At 53.4% G+C, this 18,614-nt stretch overlaps 2 protein-coding genes across 2 annotated transcripts in view; both read left to right on the forward strand.

The window, feature by feature from the left end:
• BAIAP2L2 (BAR/IMD domain containing adaptor protein 2 like 2) overlaps positions 1-12,465 on the forward strand; it is a 28,066-nt gene extending 15,601 nt beyond the window's left edge. Inside the window, exons 8-14 of the mRNA XM_080939171.1 lie at positions 9,134-9,286; positions 9,559-9,697; positions 9,815-10,028; positions 11,082-11,204; positions 11,450-11,657; positions 11,994-12,037; positions 12,172-12,465. Of these exons, the coding sequence (XP_080795297.1) occupies positions 9,134-9,286; positions 9,559-9,697; positions 9,815-10,028; positions 11,082-11,204; positions 11,450-11,657; positions 11,994-12,037; positions 12,172-12,247 (957 nt within the window). The 3' untranslated portion in view covers positions 12,248-12,465. The remainder of the gene's footprint in view (positions 1-9,133; positions 9,287-9,558; positions 9,698-9,814; positions 10,029-11,081; positions 11,205-11,449; positions 11,658-11,993; positions 12,038-12,171) is intronic.
• Positions 12,466-15,734: 3,269 nt separating this feature from the next.
• SLC16A8 (solute carrier family 16 member 8) lies at positions 15,735-18,411 on the forward strand (the record flags this gene model as incomplete). Its single annotated transcript, XM_080939269.1, has 4 exons — positions 15,735-15,948; positions 16,529-16,672; positions 16,885-17,652; positions 18,068-18,411. 4 exons carry the CDS (start codon positions 15,735-15,737, stop codon positions 18,409-18,411), a joined length of 1,470 nt encoding a protein of 489 aa, XP_080795395.1.
• Positions 18,412-18,614: the final 203 nt, after the last annotated feature.

Raw genomic sequence — 18,614 nt, forward strand, 5'->3', positions numbered from 1 at the left:
GTCTCCCTCAGCCAGGGATATATTGTTTCTTATAGTCTCTCCAGGGTTGCTATAGCCACACATACCCCCCACTCAGCACAGATGACTAGCAGTTTTCAGTTATACACCATCAATACACACCATCACCACAATCAACTGTAGCACCCAGCCCAGTCTCTGCTGCCACTCCCCATCTGGTCCTCTGCTCTACAAGACCCCAGATCACTTCCTGTCTCAGGAGATTTGCCCATTGTGGGCATTCATAGCAAAGCAGTCATTGGATATGGGGCCTCTGCTACTGACTTTCCTTTCCCTGCAGGATTGTGTCCCATTGTCTGGGTGTCCAGTGGACACTGGAAAGATATTTAATAGAGCCAGTTTTCATCTCTCTTCGGTATTCAGCCACGGGAGTGCTTTCCCTAGATAATGTCACATGTAACCATTTGAGAAACTTCCAGATACTTGTCTTAAGTGCTACACTGTTTCACCTGTCAGTTGGAAGTCTGTGATCTCTCACATCCTCACCTGCCCCTTAGTATGGCCATTTTGCTTTTAGCCATTATCTTCCTTAGAGTTTTACTGCTGTGAACAGACCTCATAACCACAGCAGCTCTTATAAAGAATAACATTTCATTGGGGCTAGTTTACAGGTTCAAAGGTTCAGTCCATTATCATCAAGGCAGGCACATGGCAGCGTCCAGAAAGACATGGTGCTGGAAGATCTGAGAGTTCTTCATTTTAATCCAAAGGCAGCCAGGAGGAGGGTCTCTTTTGTCCTAGGCGGAGTTTGAGCATTAGGAGCCCTCAAAGCCCACCTAATAGTGACACACTTCCTCTACCAAGGCCACACCTCCAGATAGTGCCACTTCCCATGGGCCATGCATATTCAAGCCACTACCACTATCCTCTGTGGCATGAGGTGGCATCTGTGTGTTGGTTTACATTTCCCTAAATGCTAAAAGCTAGGTATCATTTCCCTGCTTCGTGGCCACTGCATCTCACCTTTGGGAGGAAGATGCTTCCTGCCTGTGTCCGAAACAGTTAACCTACAACCTCCAAAATAATGTGCTGCTCAGGAGGGAGCTGTGTTTGAATCAAACCAACATCCTCTGTGCACAGACAACAGGAAGCATGTCCTCTACCCCACCTGAGATGTGGGACACCCCAGATCTGACTCCTGTGGTGTCAGAAAAGTGAAGCAGAGAGACAGACAGACAGATACTCACTTCCTCATGACCTGAGGATATTACTCAACAGATCCCAACTCTGGAAGGGTAAAGAGAATAAGAGGAGGGATCTTACTGTTTTTCTATGGGGGAGTGCTTCCTCCACCTGGGGGGAGAGAAGGGTCAAAGGTCGAAACAATGGAAAGAATTATGTTGAGGTCCCTACCAGGTGGAATATGGCTGATAATTTTCCACCATGAAGAATCCCATAACCCTCTGGGTGGCAATATCTTGTTATGTTTGTTGGAGAAGCTTGGTGAGAAGCTGAAAGGGCAGGGACCAAAGAGTAAGTTAGCACAGTCACAGTGATTGCTAAGGGGGTGACCCACGGTCCCAAGCAGTCAGGTGTCTTTCCAAAAAGTATTGTCTACCCTTTCTCTGTGTTTGATTTTTTCTAATAGTTGTTGAGCATTTTCTCTATTGGGCCAGACTGGTTCACATGGAAACAGCATCCTTCCACTAGGCACCTCCCTTTTGGCAGTCCTTAAGTGTGGTCCTCTGCGGTCACTGGAGCCAGGGAATCTATTTGGTTTTATCAGGTGATGATGCTTTGCTGTACCAGGCTCAGGTCTTCCTTCATCTCATAGGGTTGGCTGTGTTGTATCTGTTACAGCTCTGTCATTGACAGCCCTCTAGGAGTACAGGAGTAGCCTGAGGCTTGTCTTTCTCCTGCTCTTATGGACAAGATATTGATAAATGTTATATCCTGGGAGAACATCAGAGCCTAGCTTGAGGAGGACAGTGGTGCACTGCCCTTCAGGGTAGCAACTGTTAAGTGCCATCTCGACACGCAAAGCAAGTCACGTTTGATGCTCTTGCTATGGGAACCAACTGGGTACAATTTGTTTCTGGTTGTATACAACCACACTGATATTAGCTAAGCAGGAGTCATCTATTGGTAGGTTGGTTTGCATTAGGGTGGGTATGACTGCCCAGTATGTGCCACTTGGCTGGTTCTCAGACAAGTCCAGAAATCTTTCCCCACAGAAAGGTATGGCTGGAATTTGCTACCTGGATAATTTTTTATGAGATGGATGTTGGGCTGTGATTGTGGGGTCCTCATCCCGGGAGTTAGTTGGCAGGCTTGGTGCTCAGGGTCTAAGTTGTTTCTGCTCACAGAAACAGAAATGGCTTTGGCCCTTAGTGACAACTGTAAGTGTTTAACTCCCAAATTATGTCAGCCTTATGCCTCCCATTCAATAAATGAATTGACTCTTTGTCACTGTGTGGGTGCCCCTGCTTATATCCCCGAACTAGCAAAATTAATGCAGTAAATGCATACACAACCAGTGTTATGCTTCTGAGGGGCCCGTCCTATCTGGAGGCAGCCACAATGTATGAGTCTTTTCTGGTCCAGGAGCAAAATGATACTTTTGCAGGGTTCTTCTTGAATACATTTAGATGTATCAGTTGGGGCCCTGTGGGCAAAGGGTTAGGAGAGAGGTGGAGTGTCTTGGGGCAAGCGAGGAGAAGATCTGAGGACATGGAGGGGTTCCTGGGGAGCAGTGTGGTGAGGTTGAGGGGTGGGCGTGGCTCAGATACATGGTCGAGATCTGATAGGTAGGCATGGCAAGGCTGGCTGAGGGCAGCGTTGGGAAAGGACAGTGGGAGACAGGACAGCTGGTGTCTGGTGGCTATGTCTAACTGTTCGGAGCAATTGGCTATTGAGATTATGTGTCCCCTACTTTTTGGCAGAATATTGCAAGGGCCTGTCCTTGGTTAGCACATAAAAGAGACAGAGGGCTCATGTAGGTCTGGAAGTGCTCCCGTAGAGGTACGTAAGAGAATGTTCTTGAATAACTTTTTGGGAGAAGAGAAGGATTGGGAGGGGCAAGAGTGGCTCTTCCAGGGGCTCTTGGTGCCTCCATAAAGAGGCTAAACAGCAAAGGGGGGGAGGGGAACCCAAGCAGCGCACTGTAAGTAGGAATGTAAACAGCTCACACATGGTGTGGTGGGTGGGGCCAGGTAGGCAAGGGCTCTTCTATTCTGGCTTGGGGTATAGTTCCCCCTCTTGTAAGACGAAGAGGTCCCACGGGGTGACTGATGGCTAGCACGTCTGAGCCCTATCTCAGGAGACCCTATATCTCAAGAGGACAGAGAGCTAAGGAGGGTTGAGGAGTAGTAGAGATTGGTCTGTGGGGGAAGGGCTGCAGAGGAAACTGGGAAATACATGTGCTGTTGGAATCCTCCTGTAGGGCCTCGGCAAAGTGGTGAATCCCTGAGGCAGGACCATCCAGGTGAGTTGCTGGGCACACAGGGTATCCGGGACCTCCCAGGTGAAGACAAAGCAGGATTGGGATTTGGGGTGCAGGGGAGGATAGAAAAGAGCAGCAAAGGAGGGGGTGGAAGAGAGAGTGTGTACAGGTTAGTGACTATGGAGACAGAACAAAGGCCTGGTTGATTTTCCGGAGGTCCTGGACCATGTGCTAAATGCCATTGGGCTTTAGTTGGTGGAGGTTAAAGGGGCTGCTCGTAGTAGTCACAGAGCAATGGGCTTATGACCAAGGTGAGAGGTGGGGGTGAGAGGATATTGGTCCTGGACAACAAAGACAGAGGGTCTTCTAGGTTAGAAAGACGGGACCATGATGGTCAGTTACTGAGGGGTTTGAGGTGTCCCAGACTAGAGAGAGGGTTGACGGAGGGCAAAAAGGCTTTGAGTAGAGGTCTGGTTTTGGTGGGGATGTCACCTGAGTGCAGGCTAGGGGGTAAAATGGTGAACATTCTCGGGGAAGAGATGAATATGGAAACCTTAAGCTTAGACAAGAGACCCCGGGCCTAACAGTTGGAGTTCGTAGTGAGACATTAGGGTAGGAGTGGGTGAAGGGTGTGTGGCCAAGCTGGCAGGGGTACATGGTGGATTGTGGGGAATGCCCGAAGCTCCTGTTATTGTTAGGTTGGAGATGTGGACTAACCCATGCCACTTGGTAAGGAGACAGCGACTTCTGTGTTTAGTATGAAAGGGATCTTTCTACCAGCTGCTATACCGTTCTCCCTGAATGTTGACAAGCTGAGATCAGATTTGATTGGAGGCCAAGAATTCAGACCCCTTCATTTGACTGAGACATTGGAAGAGGAATCTTGACAGAAGTTGTGGAGAGGGCATCAGTTATGATCTGACCATCTTCCAGTGGCCCCATTGCCCACAGCTGGGGAAGTCTTGAAAGATGGGTTAGGACACTTGTCAGCCTAACAGCCAAGTTGATGGCATCAAAAGCAAGAACCAGGGGGCTACCCTGCCTGCTGGGGACAGTGGGTGGCGGTGTATGCTGGTTTTGTTGAGAGTCTCTACCAAAAATTGGAAGCTGGCATGGCATTCTCTCCGATCCTTTCCACAGTCCCCTTCTTTTTCCTTTTAGCCTCATCCTCTCTGTTGTTAAAAACCTTAAGAGCCATGCCAAGGAGTTAGGGTCCCTTTTCTAGTCTTTGGCACTGTGTCTAATGTCTGGAGTGGACTGACCCAGGAAATGGACGTGGAATAACAAGGAATAAGTTCCCTCCAGAGAGTTGATGTCCCCATTAGTACCTCATTATTACCCTGGTGAGATGGGACAGGAAGAGTGAGGATTTCTCCCGAGCTCTGGGTGATCTCTTAATTCCGGTTTGGGTTTCTCAAAGGTGTCATTTTGTTGATAGCTTGTCAGTGTGGTCCCGGCTGCCTTCCAGACATGTTATTTCCATCTTGTGTGAGGACTTGAATATGTATAATCTACAGGTGAGGACATAGACCAACTATTCGGCGGTGAATTATTCTCAGAAATGGAGTGGGTTTTCGGAGACTAACCCATGGCTTTGTTCTATGATGTACAGTTCTGCCAGTGTGAAGGGCAGGCCTCACAAGGTGGGACCATGCCTTCCTGACACCTTAGGTAGAGGAAACATTGTTGCCCTAGACCAGGCAAGGAGAGGAGAGGGTGAGAGGGAGGGTGGTTGTGGGGAGTCTCTACCAGGGATGGTGGGTGTCCCAGAAGCACCTGTGCAGACGTGTGGAGGGTAAGGGTGAGGGTTAGGCAGCAGGGGAGTTATTGGAGCATTGTAGGGAGGAGGTTCATTGGCTGGACCAAAAGCCAGGGAACTGGAAGGGGTCATGTAGGGGCCAGGTTTTTTTGTTTTGTTTTGTTTTGTTTTTTGTGATAGAGGAGGGCCTAGTGGGCAGAACAGGAACTGCAAGGAGAAGCTCAAAAGTGAAGGTTGAAAAGCTTCAGGCACAGAGCACCTTGGATCACTTTGACGCTTCATTTGAAAAAGTTGTCTAAATCCAAATGTCAAAATCCAAGAATTCCAACTTGGAGCGGTAATGGCCACCATCAAGGGGGTGTTGTGGTCAGATTTGATTAGATAATTGAATGAGCTTAGTGAATAGAACTCGAGAAGATGGAGCACTTTAAAATTACCCTTTTGGAATGGGTAATTTAGAGTCTGTTTTATAATTTGGTTTAAATTTGGAATGACAAACAGGGCTGGTGGGGAGTCTTACTCCACTGCCTGGGGTGTCCCCCAGATTTAGGGAGAAGATGAAAATTAACTTATTAGGAGGGACTGTTTCCACTAAGATTTAAGGGAACCACAAAGTTAAATGTGGACATTTCTCAGAACCTCCAAGCCTTTATGACTCAGAGGAGTAAGAAACCCCTAGAACTTCTGGAGTCTGGTGAGTGCACCTTGAGTTTTGTTGAATTTGGGTGCAGGGATGGCAGGGGTCAGCCTGGAGATCCGAGAGTCTGGGAGAGGAGGTAGAGGAAGATGGATGGGAGGGTTCAGAGGAAAGCAGAGACTGAGGTTCTATCGACAAGACTCACGACTCATGGAGCCAGAGGTCACCAAGACCAGAGGTCTCAGGTCAGACTGCTGGCCGTGTAGAGTGTATAGCGTTCAAGCTCCCAAAGGAATGACCCTGGGGCGGTGGGGAAGGAGGGCTTTTTGCCGAGAAGACTTAAAAGGGTTCTGGGTTTCAGTACCAGATGTAAGAAACATGAGGCAGAGCTGCAGACAGACTCCATTTCAACAGGGTGAGGCTGCTTTACTGGACAGTGAGGGACCCCAGCCTTCCTGCAGGATGAAGGCTGAGTGTATTTAGAGAGGCTTGGGACACACACACACACACACACACACACACACACACATACAACTACCAGGAAGTTACAGCTAGCTTTTGTGGTTAGTCTGGGAGCTGGGTTCTGTTTTCCTTCCATACCTGGGCACATTGTTTCTGCAGGTGAAGCGGAATGCTCAGGCTGGGGGCCGAGTAATTCTTTATGGTTTGGACCTATTGCCCAGTGTAGCCTGACTGGATTCCTCATGACCCAAGGCCATTACGTAGCATATTCTGTTACACTAAAGAAGCAGAAAGCATAGAACCACACATGTGAAGAAATGCAAGGGCATTGGCCTAGGAAGGCATCTTTCCCATTTCCCTGGTAAGTGTTAAAACCATCAAGGCTCCATCCAGATGCTGACTGAGTGGCTAAGCCCCAGGGCGATGCCACACTGCACTGGTTTGTACTCTACTCCACAATAGCCTGGGGCCTGTTCTTTTAATCTTGGCTAATCAGAAGGTTAGAATGACCGACCTTCTGTGGAACATCGCCTGCTAAATATGTGTTCTGTAGGTGAAGTTGGCATTGTGACCATTTTTAGAGTTCTTTTTCTTCACTGGGACAGGTCATAATTTTCTCTTTCACTTTGGGTATTAATTTATGGACAGTTTCTTTTGTTGTTGTTTTCTTCCTTTTTCATATCATACCCAGGCATGTGTGTAGTAGAGCCTGAAGTTGATGTCTGATGTCTTCCTCTCCAATTTTCTTACTGGGTGTGTTAGTAGGGTTTGATTGCTGTGAAGAGGCACCATGACCACTGCAACTCTTATAAAGGAAAACACTTAACTGGGGCTGATTTACAGTTTCAGAGATTCAGTTCATTATCACTAGAGTGGGAAGCATGGCAGCATGCAGACAGACATGGTGCTGGAAGAGGAGCTGAGAGTTCTACATTTGGTTCACAGGCAGCAGAGGGGGACTTTGTGCCACATTGGACTTAGCTTGAGCATATATGAGCTTAAAGCCCGCCCCTTCAGTGAGACACACTTCCTCCAAACTTCCTAATAATGCTCCTCCCTATGTGCCAAACCTTCAAACACTTGTATAGTGTATAGGGCCATACCTATTCAAACCACCACACTGGGGCCAGGGGCTCTTGCTGAACTCAGAACTCACTGAAGCTGGGTCGGCCAGACTAGCCAGCCTGCTCCAGTTTTCAGGGGTTCTGGGCAATTCAAACCCCCATCCTTAGCGCTTTAGACACTGAGCCGGCCTGGAGCCCTGCCCACAGGAGCTTTCTCATGTTCTGGAAACAACAACCTTGGTGGTGACCCATGACTATGTAATAACCCGGGCCAGCTCAGAACTTGCTCTGCAGGCCAGGGTAAACTCAAAATTGCAGTTATCCATTCTCCTGCCTCTGACTCCTGAGTGCTGGGATTCCAAAGAGCGCCACCATGGTAGGCCTCCCCAGCACCACCATAAACTCCTGATCCTCCAGCCTCCGCTTCCTGGGCACCGGGATTAAGGTTTCACCGGCATGCTTGGTTTCCGCAGTGCCTGGGATGGAACTCCAGGCTTCGTGTGTACTAAGCTAACATTCTACCAAGCAAAGGACACCCCAACACTCATTCGATTGTTTTTCTTTTTTAAATATTAACGCTTCTGTGTGTCTGCGTACAGGTGCCACGGCGATGTGTGGGCAGTGGGCTCCCGCCTTCTACCTTGGGTCTCTTACTGCTTCTGCTACAGCACATCATACCACAGGCCAGCTGGCCGGTCAGCCTCCTGTCTCCGCCTTCATTCTTGCTGTGGGAGTGCTGAGCTCACACATGCGCCTTCTTACTTGGGTCACATCCCTTCTTGTCACTCATAGGGGCTCTTATGGTCCGAGAACCCCCTTTCCACTCCACTGTCTGTTCTTAGATTCTTGCATGGCGTCTTCTCTGGCTTGGGAACCCCAGCTCCTCTCCCTGGGTCTGTTTAACAGGGCTGGGCAGGGCTGAGAAAAGCAAGTCTTGCCAGGCCAGCCTTGGTGGTTTAGTCCCGGCCAGGGGCTCTCAAATTGGGCAAAGGTCCCTCTAAAACATCAGGCAAGGCCTGATGTGCCAGCCGCACCTGAAGCTCCTCTCTGAGCAACTCTTGCTGAATACTGGCTGCAGGGAAACACGGTGCCCACCTAGGCCTCCTGGACCAGCTGCTCCCACAACCCAAGGTCTGTGGTCGCTGCCCTGGGAGACTCCTCTGAATTTTCCAGCAGCAGTTCCAGCTGCCAAGGAGAAATCCTTGAACGGTAACCATAGGAGGCACCTCTGCTGCCCAGTGAGACCATCACTGATCTCTTTGACAGGTAGCGATGAGACCCCTAAGAGACACCAAGGAGATAAAGCCCTAGGTGTCTTTATGGGTTGATCTCTCTGCTTTATTAACGGAGACAGAGTCTTCTTGTTGAACCCAGAGCTCCATTGTTGGGCTCATCTAACTAGCCAGTTGTTCCAGAGATCCACATGCGGCTTAGACACTTTGCTCAAACTTCCCAGTCCCCCCCCCCTTTTTTTAATAGATAAAACATGCAGCTTGCTCAGATTAGGACCCAGAGAGATGTGTGTGTGGTGAAGGACCATGGCACCCTCTAAAGCCCAGAGCCTGACAGGCCCATGATTTACTTAGTTAGGAATGGGCCGGGGAAGGGTGGGCAAACCTCAGTGGGTGTGGTTAATCTCAACAGATCTGGGCTGCCTCAGCTGCCTCTCTTTGCAAAGGCTGGTGTTCAGGCCTTTTTCACGTGAAAAGCAGGCTTTGGAGTAAGAGGTGGGATGTCTTAAGGAATCCCCAAGATGTCACACCTTCAGGGCCCGGTGGTCTGCAAGCACTTGACCCAGTGTCTCCCATCAGGCCCGGGGCATGCTACAGAACCGCGTGCTGCTATGGAAGGAGCAGTCAGAGGCCAGCCGCAACCCGTCGCGTGCCCACTCCCCGGGGCTGCTGGGTCCCACGCTGGGGCCGCCCTACCCCTCGGGCCGCCTGACGCCCACCCGGCTGGACATGGTGAGGCCCTGGCCGCCCCCGCCGCCCTTCGCGCCCCCACCGCCCTTCTCTGGGCCCTGGGCGCCGCCACCCTGCGTCTGGAACCCGTCGCCCCCTGCGCCCCCGCTCTACGCCGCGCCCCTCACGCCCTGGGGCCGGGGGGTCGTCTCAGCGCCCCTGTGGTGGCCCCACCGTGTCCCCAACCCTTACGCCGACCCCTGGGACTGGGGCTGGGGGCGGGGCTAGCTTGGCTCCACCCCTCCCGCCCCACCCCCTGCCCTCTCCCCTCGCAGCCCCCGAGGCCCCTGGGAGAGTACGGCTCCCCCCGCAGCCGGCACGGCTCAGGCTCCTATGGTCCCGAGCCCGCCGAGGCGAGGTCCGCGTCCCAGTTGGAGCCAGACCGCCGATCGCTGCCCCGGACGCCGTCGGCCTGTGGGTACCTAGCACCCGAGGGTGCAGGGGACGGGCTGTGGAGGGGCTGTGGGTTAGGCTTCAGCAGGAAGGATGGAGGATAGACTGCTGACAGCACTTCCACTCTAATCCCCGCAGCCTCGCTGTACGCTAGCAGCACCCAGCGCTCGCGGTCTAATTCCTTCGGCGAGCGCCTGGGCGGCGGGGGCGCCAGAAGAGTCCGCGCTCTGGTCTCCCACTCGGAGGGTGCCAACCACACGCTGCTGCGCTTCTCGGCTGGAGACGTGGTTGAGGTGCTGGTGCCCAAAGCTCAAAACGGCTGGCTCTACGGCAAGCTGGAGGGCTCGTCCGCGTGAGTGGAGCCCTAGGGTCTGTGCTCCACTGAGGTTTCCAGGCCTACACTTCTCCAACCTCTGCCTGCCTCAGTTTATTCAACGGCTCCTAGGGCTGAGATAGTCAAATAAGAGAACAAATGGGGTGGATGGGCTGCAAGCTCTCAGAAGCGAGGGGCTCAACAAAACCCCTGCCTTGATGCCTTCTGTGCTTCCCTCTGCGCCCTCCTGTGCTGGATCTGAGTAGAGACGAGGGAAAGACCCTCCCTGCAGACACTGAATAGCTCACAGCCCTGAAGAACTTACTCGGGCTTTTCTACACCCTAATATGGAGGCGGGAGAAGCAGACACCTTGAAGTCTCCACACAACCTGGAGCACATTGTGGGGCTGTTAGCCCACTAAAGAGGATGGGGGGGGGGGCCTCTGGTTTCTGCAGGACAGGGTGTGGCTCAGCCTTCCACCCTCCTCTATCTACCTCAATAGAGGCCAATGCATGAACCCTGAATAGCCAAGGGGTGACCACTGGAAGCACTCTTACAGGAGTCTGGGGGTGGTGGAGGGTTGAGGTGGTGGTCGTGAGGGGTCCAGGCGGAAGTGGAGTAGAAGACAGAGAAACCGGGTGGTGGGGACAGAGCAGGATGTGGTGTGAAGATCTGTATGTACCGAGGGGGCACTGGCTAGATAGGTGGTGGACTGATGGGTGACCAGTGCCCCAGTGGACACACTGGAGGAGGCCTGTGGGTGGCTGTCCAGGTGAGTTGTGGACGGGTGAGTGGAGGTGGAGGCCTAAGGGAGATGACTTTAGCTTTCAGCCACCAGTCCTGATACCCACTAGCCCAAGCCCACTCCAAACTGGTGCTGAGCCGTGAGCCAGAGAAATAACCAGAGGGCCCATGTCTGAGGGGCATCACCGGATGACCCTGAACACCCTGCAGTCTAAGATTCCAAATCCTTCTCTCCCAGGTCCCTCAGTCCCTAGTGGGACATAAGGCTAAGCGCCACAGGTTCTGTTAGGCCCAGACTACTGGGAAAGCCACACTGCTTCAAAGGACTCTTGGTGTGTGTCCTACAGGAGTGGCTGGTTCCCTGAGGCCTATGTGAAACCTTTGGAGGAGATGCCAGCGAATCCCATGAGCCCTGTGGCCCCCGTGAACTCCATGGTCCCCATGAGCCCAATGAATGAACTGCCTTCCAGGTACCTTAGTTGGAAGGGTGGGGCCCCAAGGGCTTCTCCCCTCCAGGAGGCAACTGTGAGATAATCTAATGGGTCTGGCCTCTTTGGTGTCTGGAGAACTGTGGCCCAGGTCTCCCACCTCTGAATGATGGTGTCTGTATAGCTCGCTGTGCCTCCTATCAGGGCCCCTTCACAGTCTCTGCTCCCCAGCCTCAGGCCCAGCAGGTGGGAGGGGGCACCAGGCCTGCCTGCTTTCTCTGACTCAGGTCCTACCCCCTCCGGGGCAGCCACAGCCTTGATGACCTCTTGGACCGGCCAGGCAATCCCGCAGCGTCATCAGAATACTGGGATAGTCAGTCCAGATCCCGGACTCCGAGCCGTGCCCCCAGCCGTGCCCCCAGCCCCGCACCCCCGCCCTTGCCCAGCAGCAGACGCAGCAGTGTGGGCAGCGTGGGGGCAGCCACTGATGTCAAGGTCAGCCCCACCTGTCCTCGGCCTGGCCAGACCTATGGAATAGCCCAGCAAGGGAGACTTTGACCGCTCCTCTCTGGGGGATGGGAGGGAAGTGGAGGTGAAGGAGTGAGCTGGGACCACGGGGTCATCAGCCTTACCTTGCAGGGGCAGTGAGCCCCAGGCCATGGCACTGCGCAAAGCCTAGAGCTTTCTCAAGTATGACAACAGACTTTTGGCTGCATAGTGTTCTCAAATATGGCCCTGCAGGGCCTTTACCTCCCAGTGCTGTGCTTTCTTGGGGTGAGTGATGGGACCCCATCTTTCCTTCGCCCCTGAACCTGCCCTCCCTCCGTGCAGAAACTTATGTCCTGGGAACAGAACCCCCCAGAGCTCTTTCCACGGTGAGTCCGGTGGGCAGGAGGCCAGATGGGAGCTGGTGACTCAATAGGGTGGCAAGAAGCAGCAGCCTGGCCACTCTCCCTAGGCCCTGAACCAGTGGGGATCAGCCTCCCTCACCCCAGCCTATCCCCCACAGGGGTACAAATCCCTTTGCCACCGTGAAGCTGCGTCCCACTGTCACCAACGACCGCTCAGCACCCCTCATCCGCTGAGGCAAAGCTCTCCACCGGGGCCTGAGGTGGCCCAGCACAGCTGCCTAGAGCTATTCCAGTTGACAGCAGCAGCCGTGGATCCGAGACGCCAACCCAGGGGACCGTTCTTACCCCTCTGCCCCTAGCCCAGGATCTCCCTGAGGGCTGGGCCTACAACATGGAGCAGGCAGAAGGGGGTGGAGGCACGGAGCAGCTTGTTGCTTCCTGGACCCAATGACTCTTCCAGGGATCCAGCATCTTGCCTTCCATCTTCTATCTGCCTGTGCCCCAACAGGAAGCACCCCCTCTCCAACCTCTGTCCCAATTGCACCCCTGTTTAACTTTTGTAAACGATAAAAATAAAGGAAGTGGGCACATTGAGAATGGAGGTGTCTGATTTGGGGACAAAATCTTGGAAGTGGAGATCCCCTGGTTTTGTGTGTCAACTTGACACAAGCTGGAGTTATCACAGAGGAAGGAACTTCCCTTGAGGAAATGCCTCCATGAGATCCAGCTGTAAGGCATTTTCTCAACTAGTGATCAAGGGGGGAGGGCCCAGCCCATTGTGGGTGGTGCCATCCCTGGGCTGGTAGACCTGGGTTCTATAAGAAAGCAGGCTGAGCAAGCCAGGGGAAGCAAGCCAGTAAGTGACATCCCTCCATGGCCTCTGCATCAGCTCCTGCTTCCTGACCTGCTTGAGTTCCAGTCCTGACTTTTTTTTTTTTTGGTGATGAACAGCGATGTGGAAGTGTAAGCTGAATAAACCCTTTTCTCTCCAAATTGCTTCTTGGTCATGATGTTTTGTGCAGGAATAGAAACCCTGTCTAAGAAAAATTGGTACCAGCATAATGAGGTATTCCTGTGACAATCTGACCATGCTTTGGGGAGAACTGAGGAAGGACTTTAGAACTCTGAGTTAGAAGAGCCATTTAGGCTAGGCGAGCTCTGTGGGATGTTCAGTGGGAGCTTGGAAGATAATGTTGAGAACAGTGCAGAAGATGGAAGCCTGGCTTGTGAAATTTCAGAGGGAAAATTAAAGACTCTTATCAGGGCCGTTCTTGTTTTGATTGTGAAGATTCTGTAGTTTTGGTTAGCGGGGGCTGAAGAATCAGCTGTGATTAACAAGATACCAGAACTACTGAAGCAAAACCTTTGCATTGCTGGGACTATTGATGCTGGTCAGCTGGAGCTTAGAAATTAGTGGTGATTAAGAAGAGACCAGCATCACTGAGGTGAAATCTTCTGGGAACTGTTTTCTGAGAGCACAAAGAAGCTGTGTTCCAGAGAGAGCCAAGGTTGTACCTCGTGCTGTGGCTGGACTTGGTAATGTGTAAGAGTCACCCAGGTGGTACTGGATTTGAAGGAATGAAGGGGTCATGGAGAACAGCTGGGGCTCGGCACTGTGAGAGGCCATGGAAGGCCACTGTTGAAGGTGCAGCCTCAGTTGCAGTTGATGCCCCAGGACTGAAGGGGTCATGTAAAATATTTGAAACTTGGCACCATGAAGAGAGCCTATGAGAGGATATTGGTGAAGCCTAGTTGCATTGGAAGACAGTGGTGTTTTGGAGATGCCAGTACCATGAGATGACCACCAAGAACAGCAGGGGCAGTGGAGAACAGGCAGCTGGAGCCTAGAAGACAAAGTGTGTGCTACAAAGGGCAGAGCTGGAGAAGTGACCCAAGGCCTTAGAGGTCAGAAGACCATGAGTGGATCCCAGACACTGGACAGTCAGTTTGATTTTGACTGTGCCCTGATATTTTTCCCTCATGAAGTAAGAAAGTATTTTAGTGGGGCTGCAGTTAAGAGACTTTAAACTGTAAGAAGACTTTGAATTCTAAGAGCTTGGATATTTTAAAGGGATTGGAATTTTAATATGTAAGAATTTGTAAAGACTGGGACTTTTAACATTCTTTAGATCATGGGGATGAATAAGAAAGTAAGGGTTGAGGCTTAATGATGTGTGTGTCAAGCTGACAGGGGGCCAGTTCTTAATCAGGATGTTTTATGCAGGCATAGAAACCCTAAGACACCTGGAGAGAAGGAAATCTCAGGCTAGTCCTTCAGGACCCCCCTTTTTTGAGCAGTCTTTAAGGTTACATTAAGACCTTCCCCTAACCACCCCCTCCCAATCTCTAAATGGTATCCCAAGAAATGGTGACTGTTCCTGTTAGCTGGCCTGGGACACAGCACCCTTTGTTCTAGCCACCCCCTCCCAGTCAGGCTCAAACCTGGATTAGCCTTACCCAAGGGAAGCCAGGAGCCCCTCCTGGAATGCGGTGGGGTGGGGGTGGGGGAATGAGGTGGGGTGAGAGCAAGAATGCAATAAAGTGACCTGACAAGCTGGGTGTCTCCAGCGAGCCATAGTGCTCCCATCACCAGATTATGATCCCTCCCACAAAGCAGGGTTTTGTGCCCCATTGGGACTCAGGGAGAGAAGGGGGGGTTCTCCTTGTCCCTTGTCCCACTGTGTCAGCCCTCCTGACTCAGGGTCACTTGTGTCCAGTTCCCTTTCTGGTAAAAGCTTCTTAGCAGGGGCGGGATGAAGGGACTCTACGCCCCAGGCTTGGAGAAGGAGTTGTCAGCAGGAGCGCAGCCACCATAATCAAGGCTGTTGGACACTCTCGGAGCTAAAGGCTGCCCCTCCCACAGGCCGCAGGAGATGTGAGGCTCAACCCTAAATTCAGAGTCAGGTCCAGGTGAGTGTGGTGAGGGCTGACAGGGTCCAGCGTCTTATTCCTGTGTTCAGTCACGCTGTGGGTGGGTAGGTGGGGGCAGCAAGGAAAGTTAGAACCTAGAAGTGGGGGAGGGCAGAGTCTTAGCTGTCCCTGGGCAGAGGTTTGGGGCCCCCACCCCCACCTGTGGGAAAGTGCAGTAAGACTTGGAACCCCCCTAAGGATGGAGGGCCTAGGTTGGAAACTGCTGGGGCTTAGGTCTCTCAGAGTTTCTTCCAAGGTTCCCACCTCCCCATGGTGTTGAGACCCCACCTTCCTCCCCAAGGTTTCAGGCTGGAGTGCAAGGGGTCCCATCAGCTACCCTACTAGTGGGGAAACCGAAGCTCAGTCAGGAGAGAAGACTTGTCCAAGTTACAAGGCAAACTCCTTCCACAACTGGTCTCAAAATGGACCAAAGCAGGCTGGGACAAGGAAACTACTTCCTGTTGACCATGGTATCCCTGGTGACAGGAAATACTAGGAACAAGGCATAGCAAACTTGGGGTCCACAGTAGCTGCTGGCCTTTGGCACTCAGTACACCTCTGCCCCTGCTGTCACTAGGTCCCTGAAGGAGAAGAGCCCTGGTGAGGAAACCTCAAAGTCAAGTCTCCATTCAACCTTCACCCGCCTTTGTGGAAGGTCAGAAGACTTGGGGCGACCTTCCTATCTTGCTGGCTCTATGACCTGAAAGGGTTCAGTGGGTGTCCTGGGCTGTATCTCTTTGTCTCTCAATCCTTCCCCTACAGCACCCACCACTGTCTTTTATCCCCCTCTTCCCCAGCAGAAGCAGAGGCAATGGGTGCTGGCGGCCCGCGGCGGGGCGCTGGTCCTCCAGATGGTGGCTGGGGCTGGGTGGTGCTGGGCGCCTGCTTCGCGATCACTGGCTTCGCCTATGGCTTCCCTAAGGCTGTGAGCGTCTTCTTCAGAGAGCTCAAGCGCGACTTCGGGGCAGGTTACAGCGACACGGCCTGGGTGTCTTCCATCATGCTGGCCATGCTCTACGGCACGGGTCAGCACTCCCCGCAGACAACGCCTCCTGGGGTCCATCATGGGGCTGGGAATCTTGAGCCTAGAGAGGCACCCCCCATACCCCTGGCTAGCTTGTGGCAGCCTCGGCTCTAGGAGAGAGTGGGTAGGGCACATCTACCGAAATGGAGCCACACTCCTGTTGCTACCCTGAGGGGATTGGGGGTCCATCCTGCCAACAGACCTACACTGGGCTACATTACCCTGGAGAAGCAGTCCAGCTCCCTACAGCCTTAATGCTGGAGTTTTGGTGGTTGATTGGGTGGGAGCCTTCAGGAGGCTGGCAGCCTGGGGACACCCAGGGAATGAAAACTAGACGCCATTCTTCCTATTTTGCTTGTGTGTTCTCAAGAGGGGTAAGGGATGGGTGGCCACAACACAGCCCCCCAACACACACATCCTCTCTGACTAGTCAGGCTGTGTGACCTCAACCTGTTTCTGAAGGGGATGAAGAGGAGTAATTGCTCCTTCAAAGTCTTTCAGGCCTCAGAGGTACAAGGCCTGGTGCATTTTCGGGAGGGGAGATTGATCTAACCTGGACAGTGACTCTGAGCCGCCCACAGGACCCTTGTCCAGCATCCTCGTGACGCGCTTTGGCTGTCGACCGGTGATGCTGGCTGGTGGGCTGCTGGCTTCAGCGGGCATGATTCTGGCTTCCTTTGCCTCGCGCCTCCTGGAACTGTACCTGACAGCTGGGGTGCTCACAGGTGAGAGTACCCAAGGTTCTCCTCTGCAGGGGTATGGGTGCAGGTCGGGGGTCCCTGCTGTTAAATCCTCAGTTTACCCCCAAAGGGGCGACCCTCCCAAGTCACTTGGCTCAGCATCCTGGGCTCGGACCCTTTCTCCTTGCCGGGGGGCCCAGCCCAGATTAGCAGCTGGGACCAGGAGGGGCACCCCAGCCAGGTCGCCTCGCCCGCAGGCCTGGGCCTGGCTCTCAACTTCCAGCCGTCACTCATCATGCTGGGGCTTTACTTCGAGCGGCGACGGCCCCTGGCTAACGGGCTGGCAGCAGCGGGCAGCCCCGTGTTTCTGTCCACACTGTCTCCGCTCGGCCAGCTCCTAGGGGAGCGCTTTGGCTGGCGCGGCGGCTTCCTGCTGTTTGGCGGCCTCCTGTTGCACTGTTGCGCCTGTGGGGCCGTCATGCGTCCACCCCCTGGACCCCCGCCGCGCCCAGACCCCGCACTTCCCAGTGGCCAGGCTCGCCGCCGGCGGCTGCTGGACGTGGCAGTGTGCACCGACCGCGCTTTCGTGGTGTACGTGGTCACCAAATTCCTGATGGCGCTTGGGCTCTTTGTGCCAGCCATCCTGCTGGTCAATTACGCCAAAGACGCGGGCGTGCCTGACGCTGAAGCTGCCTTCTTGTTGTCCATCGTGGGATTCGTGGACATCGTGGCACGGCCGGCATGCGGTGCTTTGGCGGGCCTGGGGCGCCTGAGACCCCACGTCCCCTATCTCTTCAGCCTGGCCTTGTTGGCCAATGGACTCACGGACCTGATTAGCGCCCGTGCGCGCTCCTACGGCACCCTTGTGGCTTTCTGCATTGCCTTCGGCCTCTCCTACGGCATGGTGGGCGCGCTGCAGTTTGAGGTGCTCATGGCGACCGTGGGTGCACCCCGCTTCCCTAGTGCGTTGGGCCTAGTGCTGCTCGTGGAAGCCGTGGCTGTGCTCATAGGACCGCCCTCTGCCGGTGCGCACCTTCGGAGAGGTGGCAAAGCCTGGGACCTATTATTCTGTTGGAAGCCCTTTAGATAATTCCCAAGAATGAGGGGTTAGAAAGGGCCCCTTGCTGGTTGGTAGATTTCCTCCACAGTTTTCCTCCAGCCAGGGACCACCCACAGCAGAAGTGAATGGAAAAGACACACACAAACACACACACACACACACACACACACACAAGCAGTCTAGACAGCCGTCTCACCATGTCCTTCTCAAGCACTTAGCATGAAGTCCTTATTCATGAGAGGTGGCGCCTGGGAGGGGGTTAAATTCGAAGCTTAGTTGTGTTCCCAGAGCTAGAGTGACAGGGCATATGTGTCACCAGTAAGCCCCATCAAAATAGTGTGGAGAGGACCCTGACAGGCTTTGACAGCCCACTTCCCTAGGCCGCCTGGTGGATGCTCTGAAGAACTATGAGATTATCTTCTACCTTGCTGGTTCTGAAGTGGTCTTGGCAGGAGTCTTCATGGCAGTTACCACCTACTGCTGCCTGCGCTGCTCTAAGGACATGCCATCAGATCCATCTGCTGAGGGAGGAACCAGTGACACGGAGGATGTGGAGGCTGAGAGGGACTCTGAGCCAATGCCTGCCAGCACCGAGGAGCCCGGCAGCCTTGAAGCTCTGGAGGTGCTGAGCCCCCGGGCTGAGTCCCCAGAACCAGAGGAGGCAGTGCCTGAGCTGGGTCCCGAGTCCGTAGGTGGGCATGAGGGACATGGCCAGAAGGCATGAAATTGTGGCTCCCTCTCTGTGGGCCTGGTGGTCTCTTGGGAACCCCATCTGTTAGGCCCTGTTCACAGTGAAGCTGCTGGGGGCTGACAGGAGCACAGCTGATAAAGGCCCTAAAAGATGTATTTTGTTCCTGTGCCTCTCAGGCCACATGAGCCAGGGGAGGGGTAAGAGTCTGAAGGGTCCCTAAGACTCCCTGAGCTTTT

This window comes from Micromys minutus (assembly GCF_963924665.1).
Source record: "Micromys minutus genome assembly, chromosome: 27".
Taxonomy (NCBI): domain Eukaryota; kingdom Metazoa; phylum Chordata; class Mammalia; order Rodentia; family Muridae; genus Micromys; species Micromys minutus.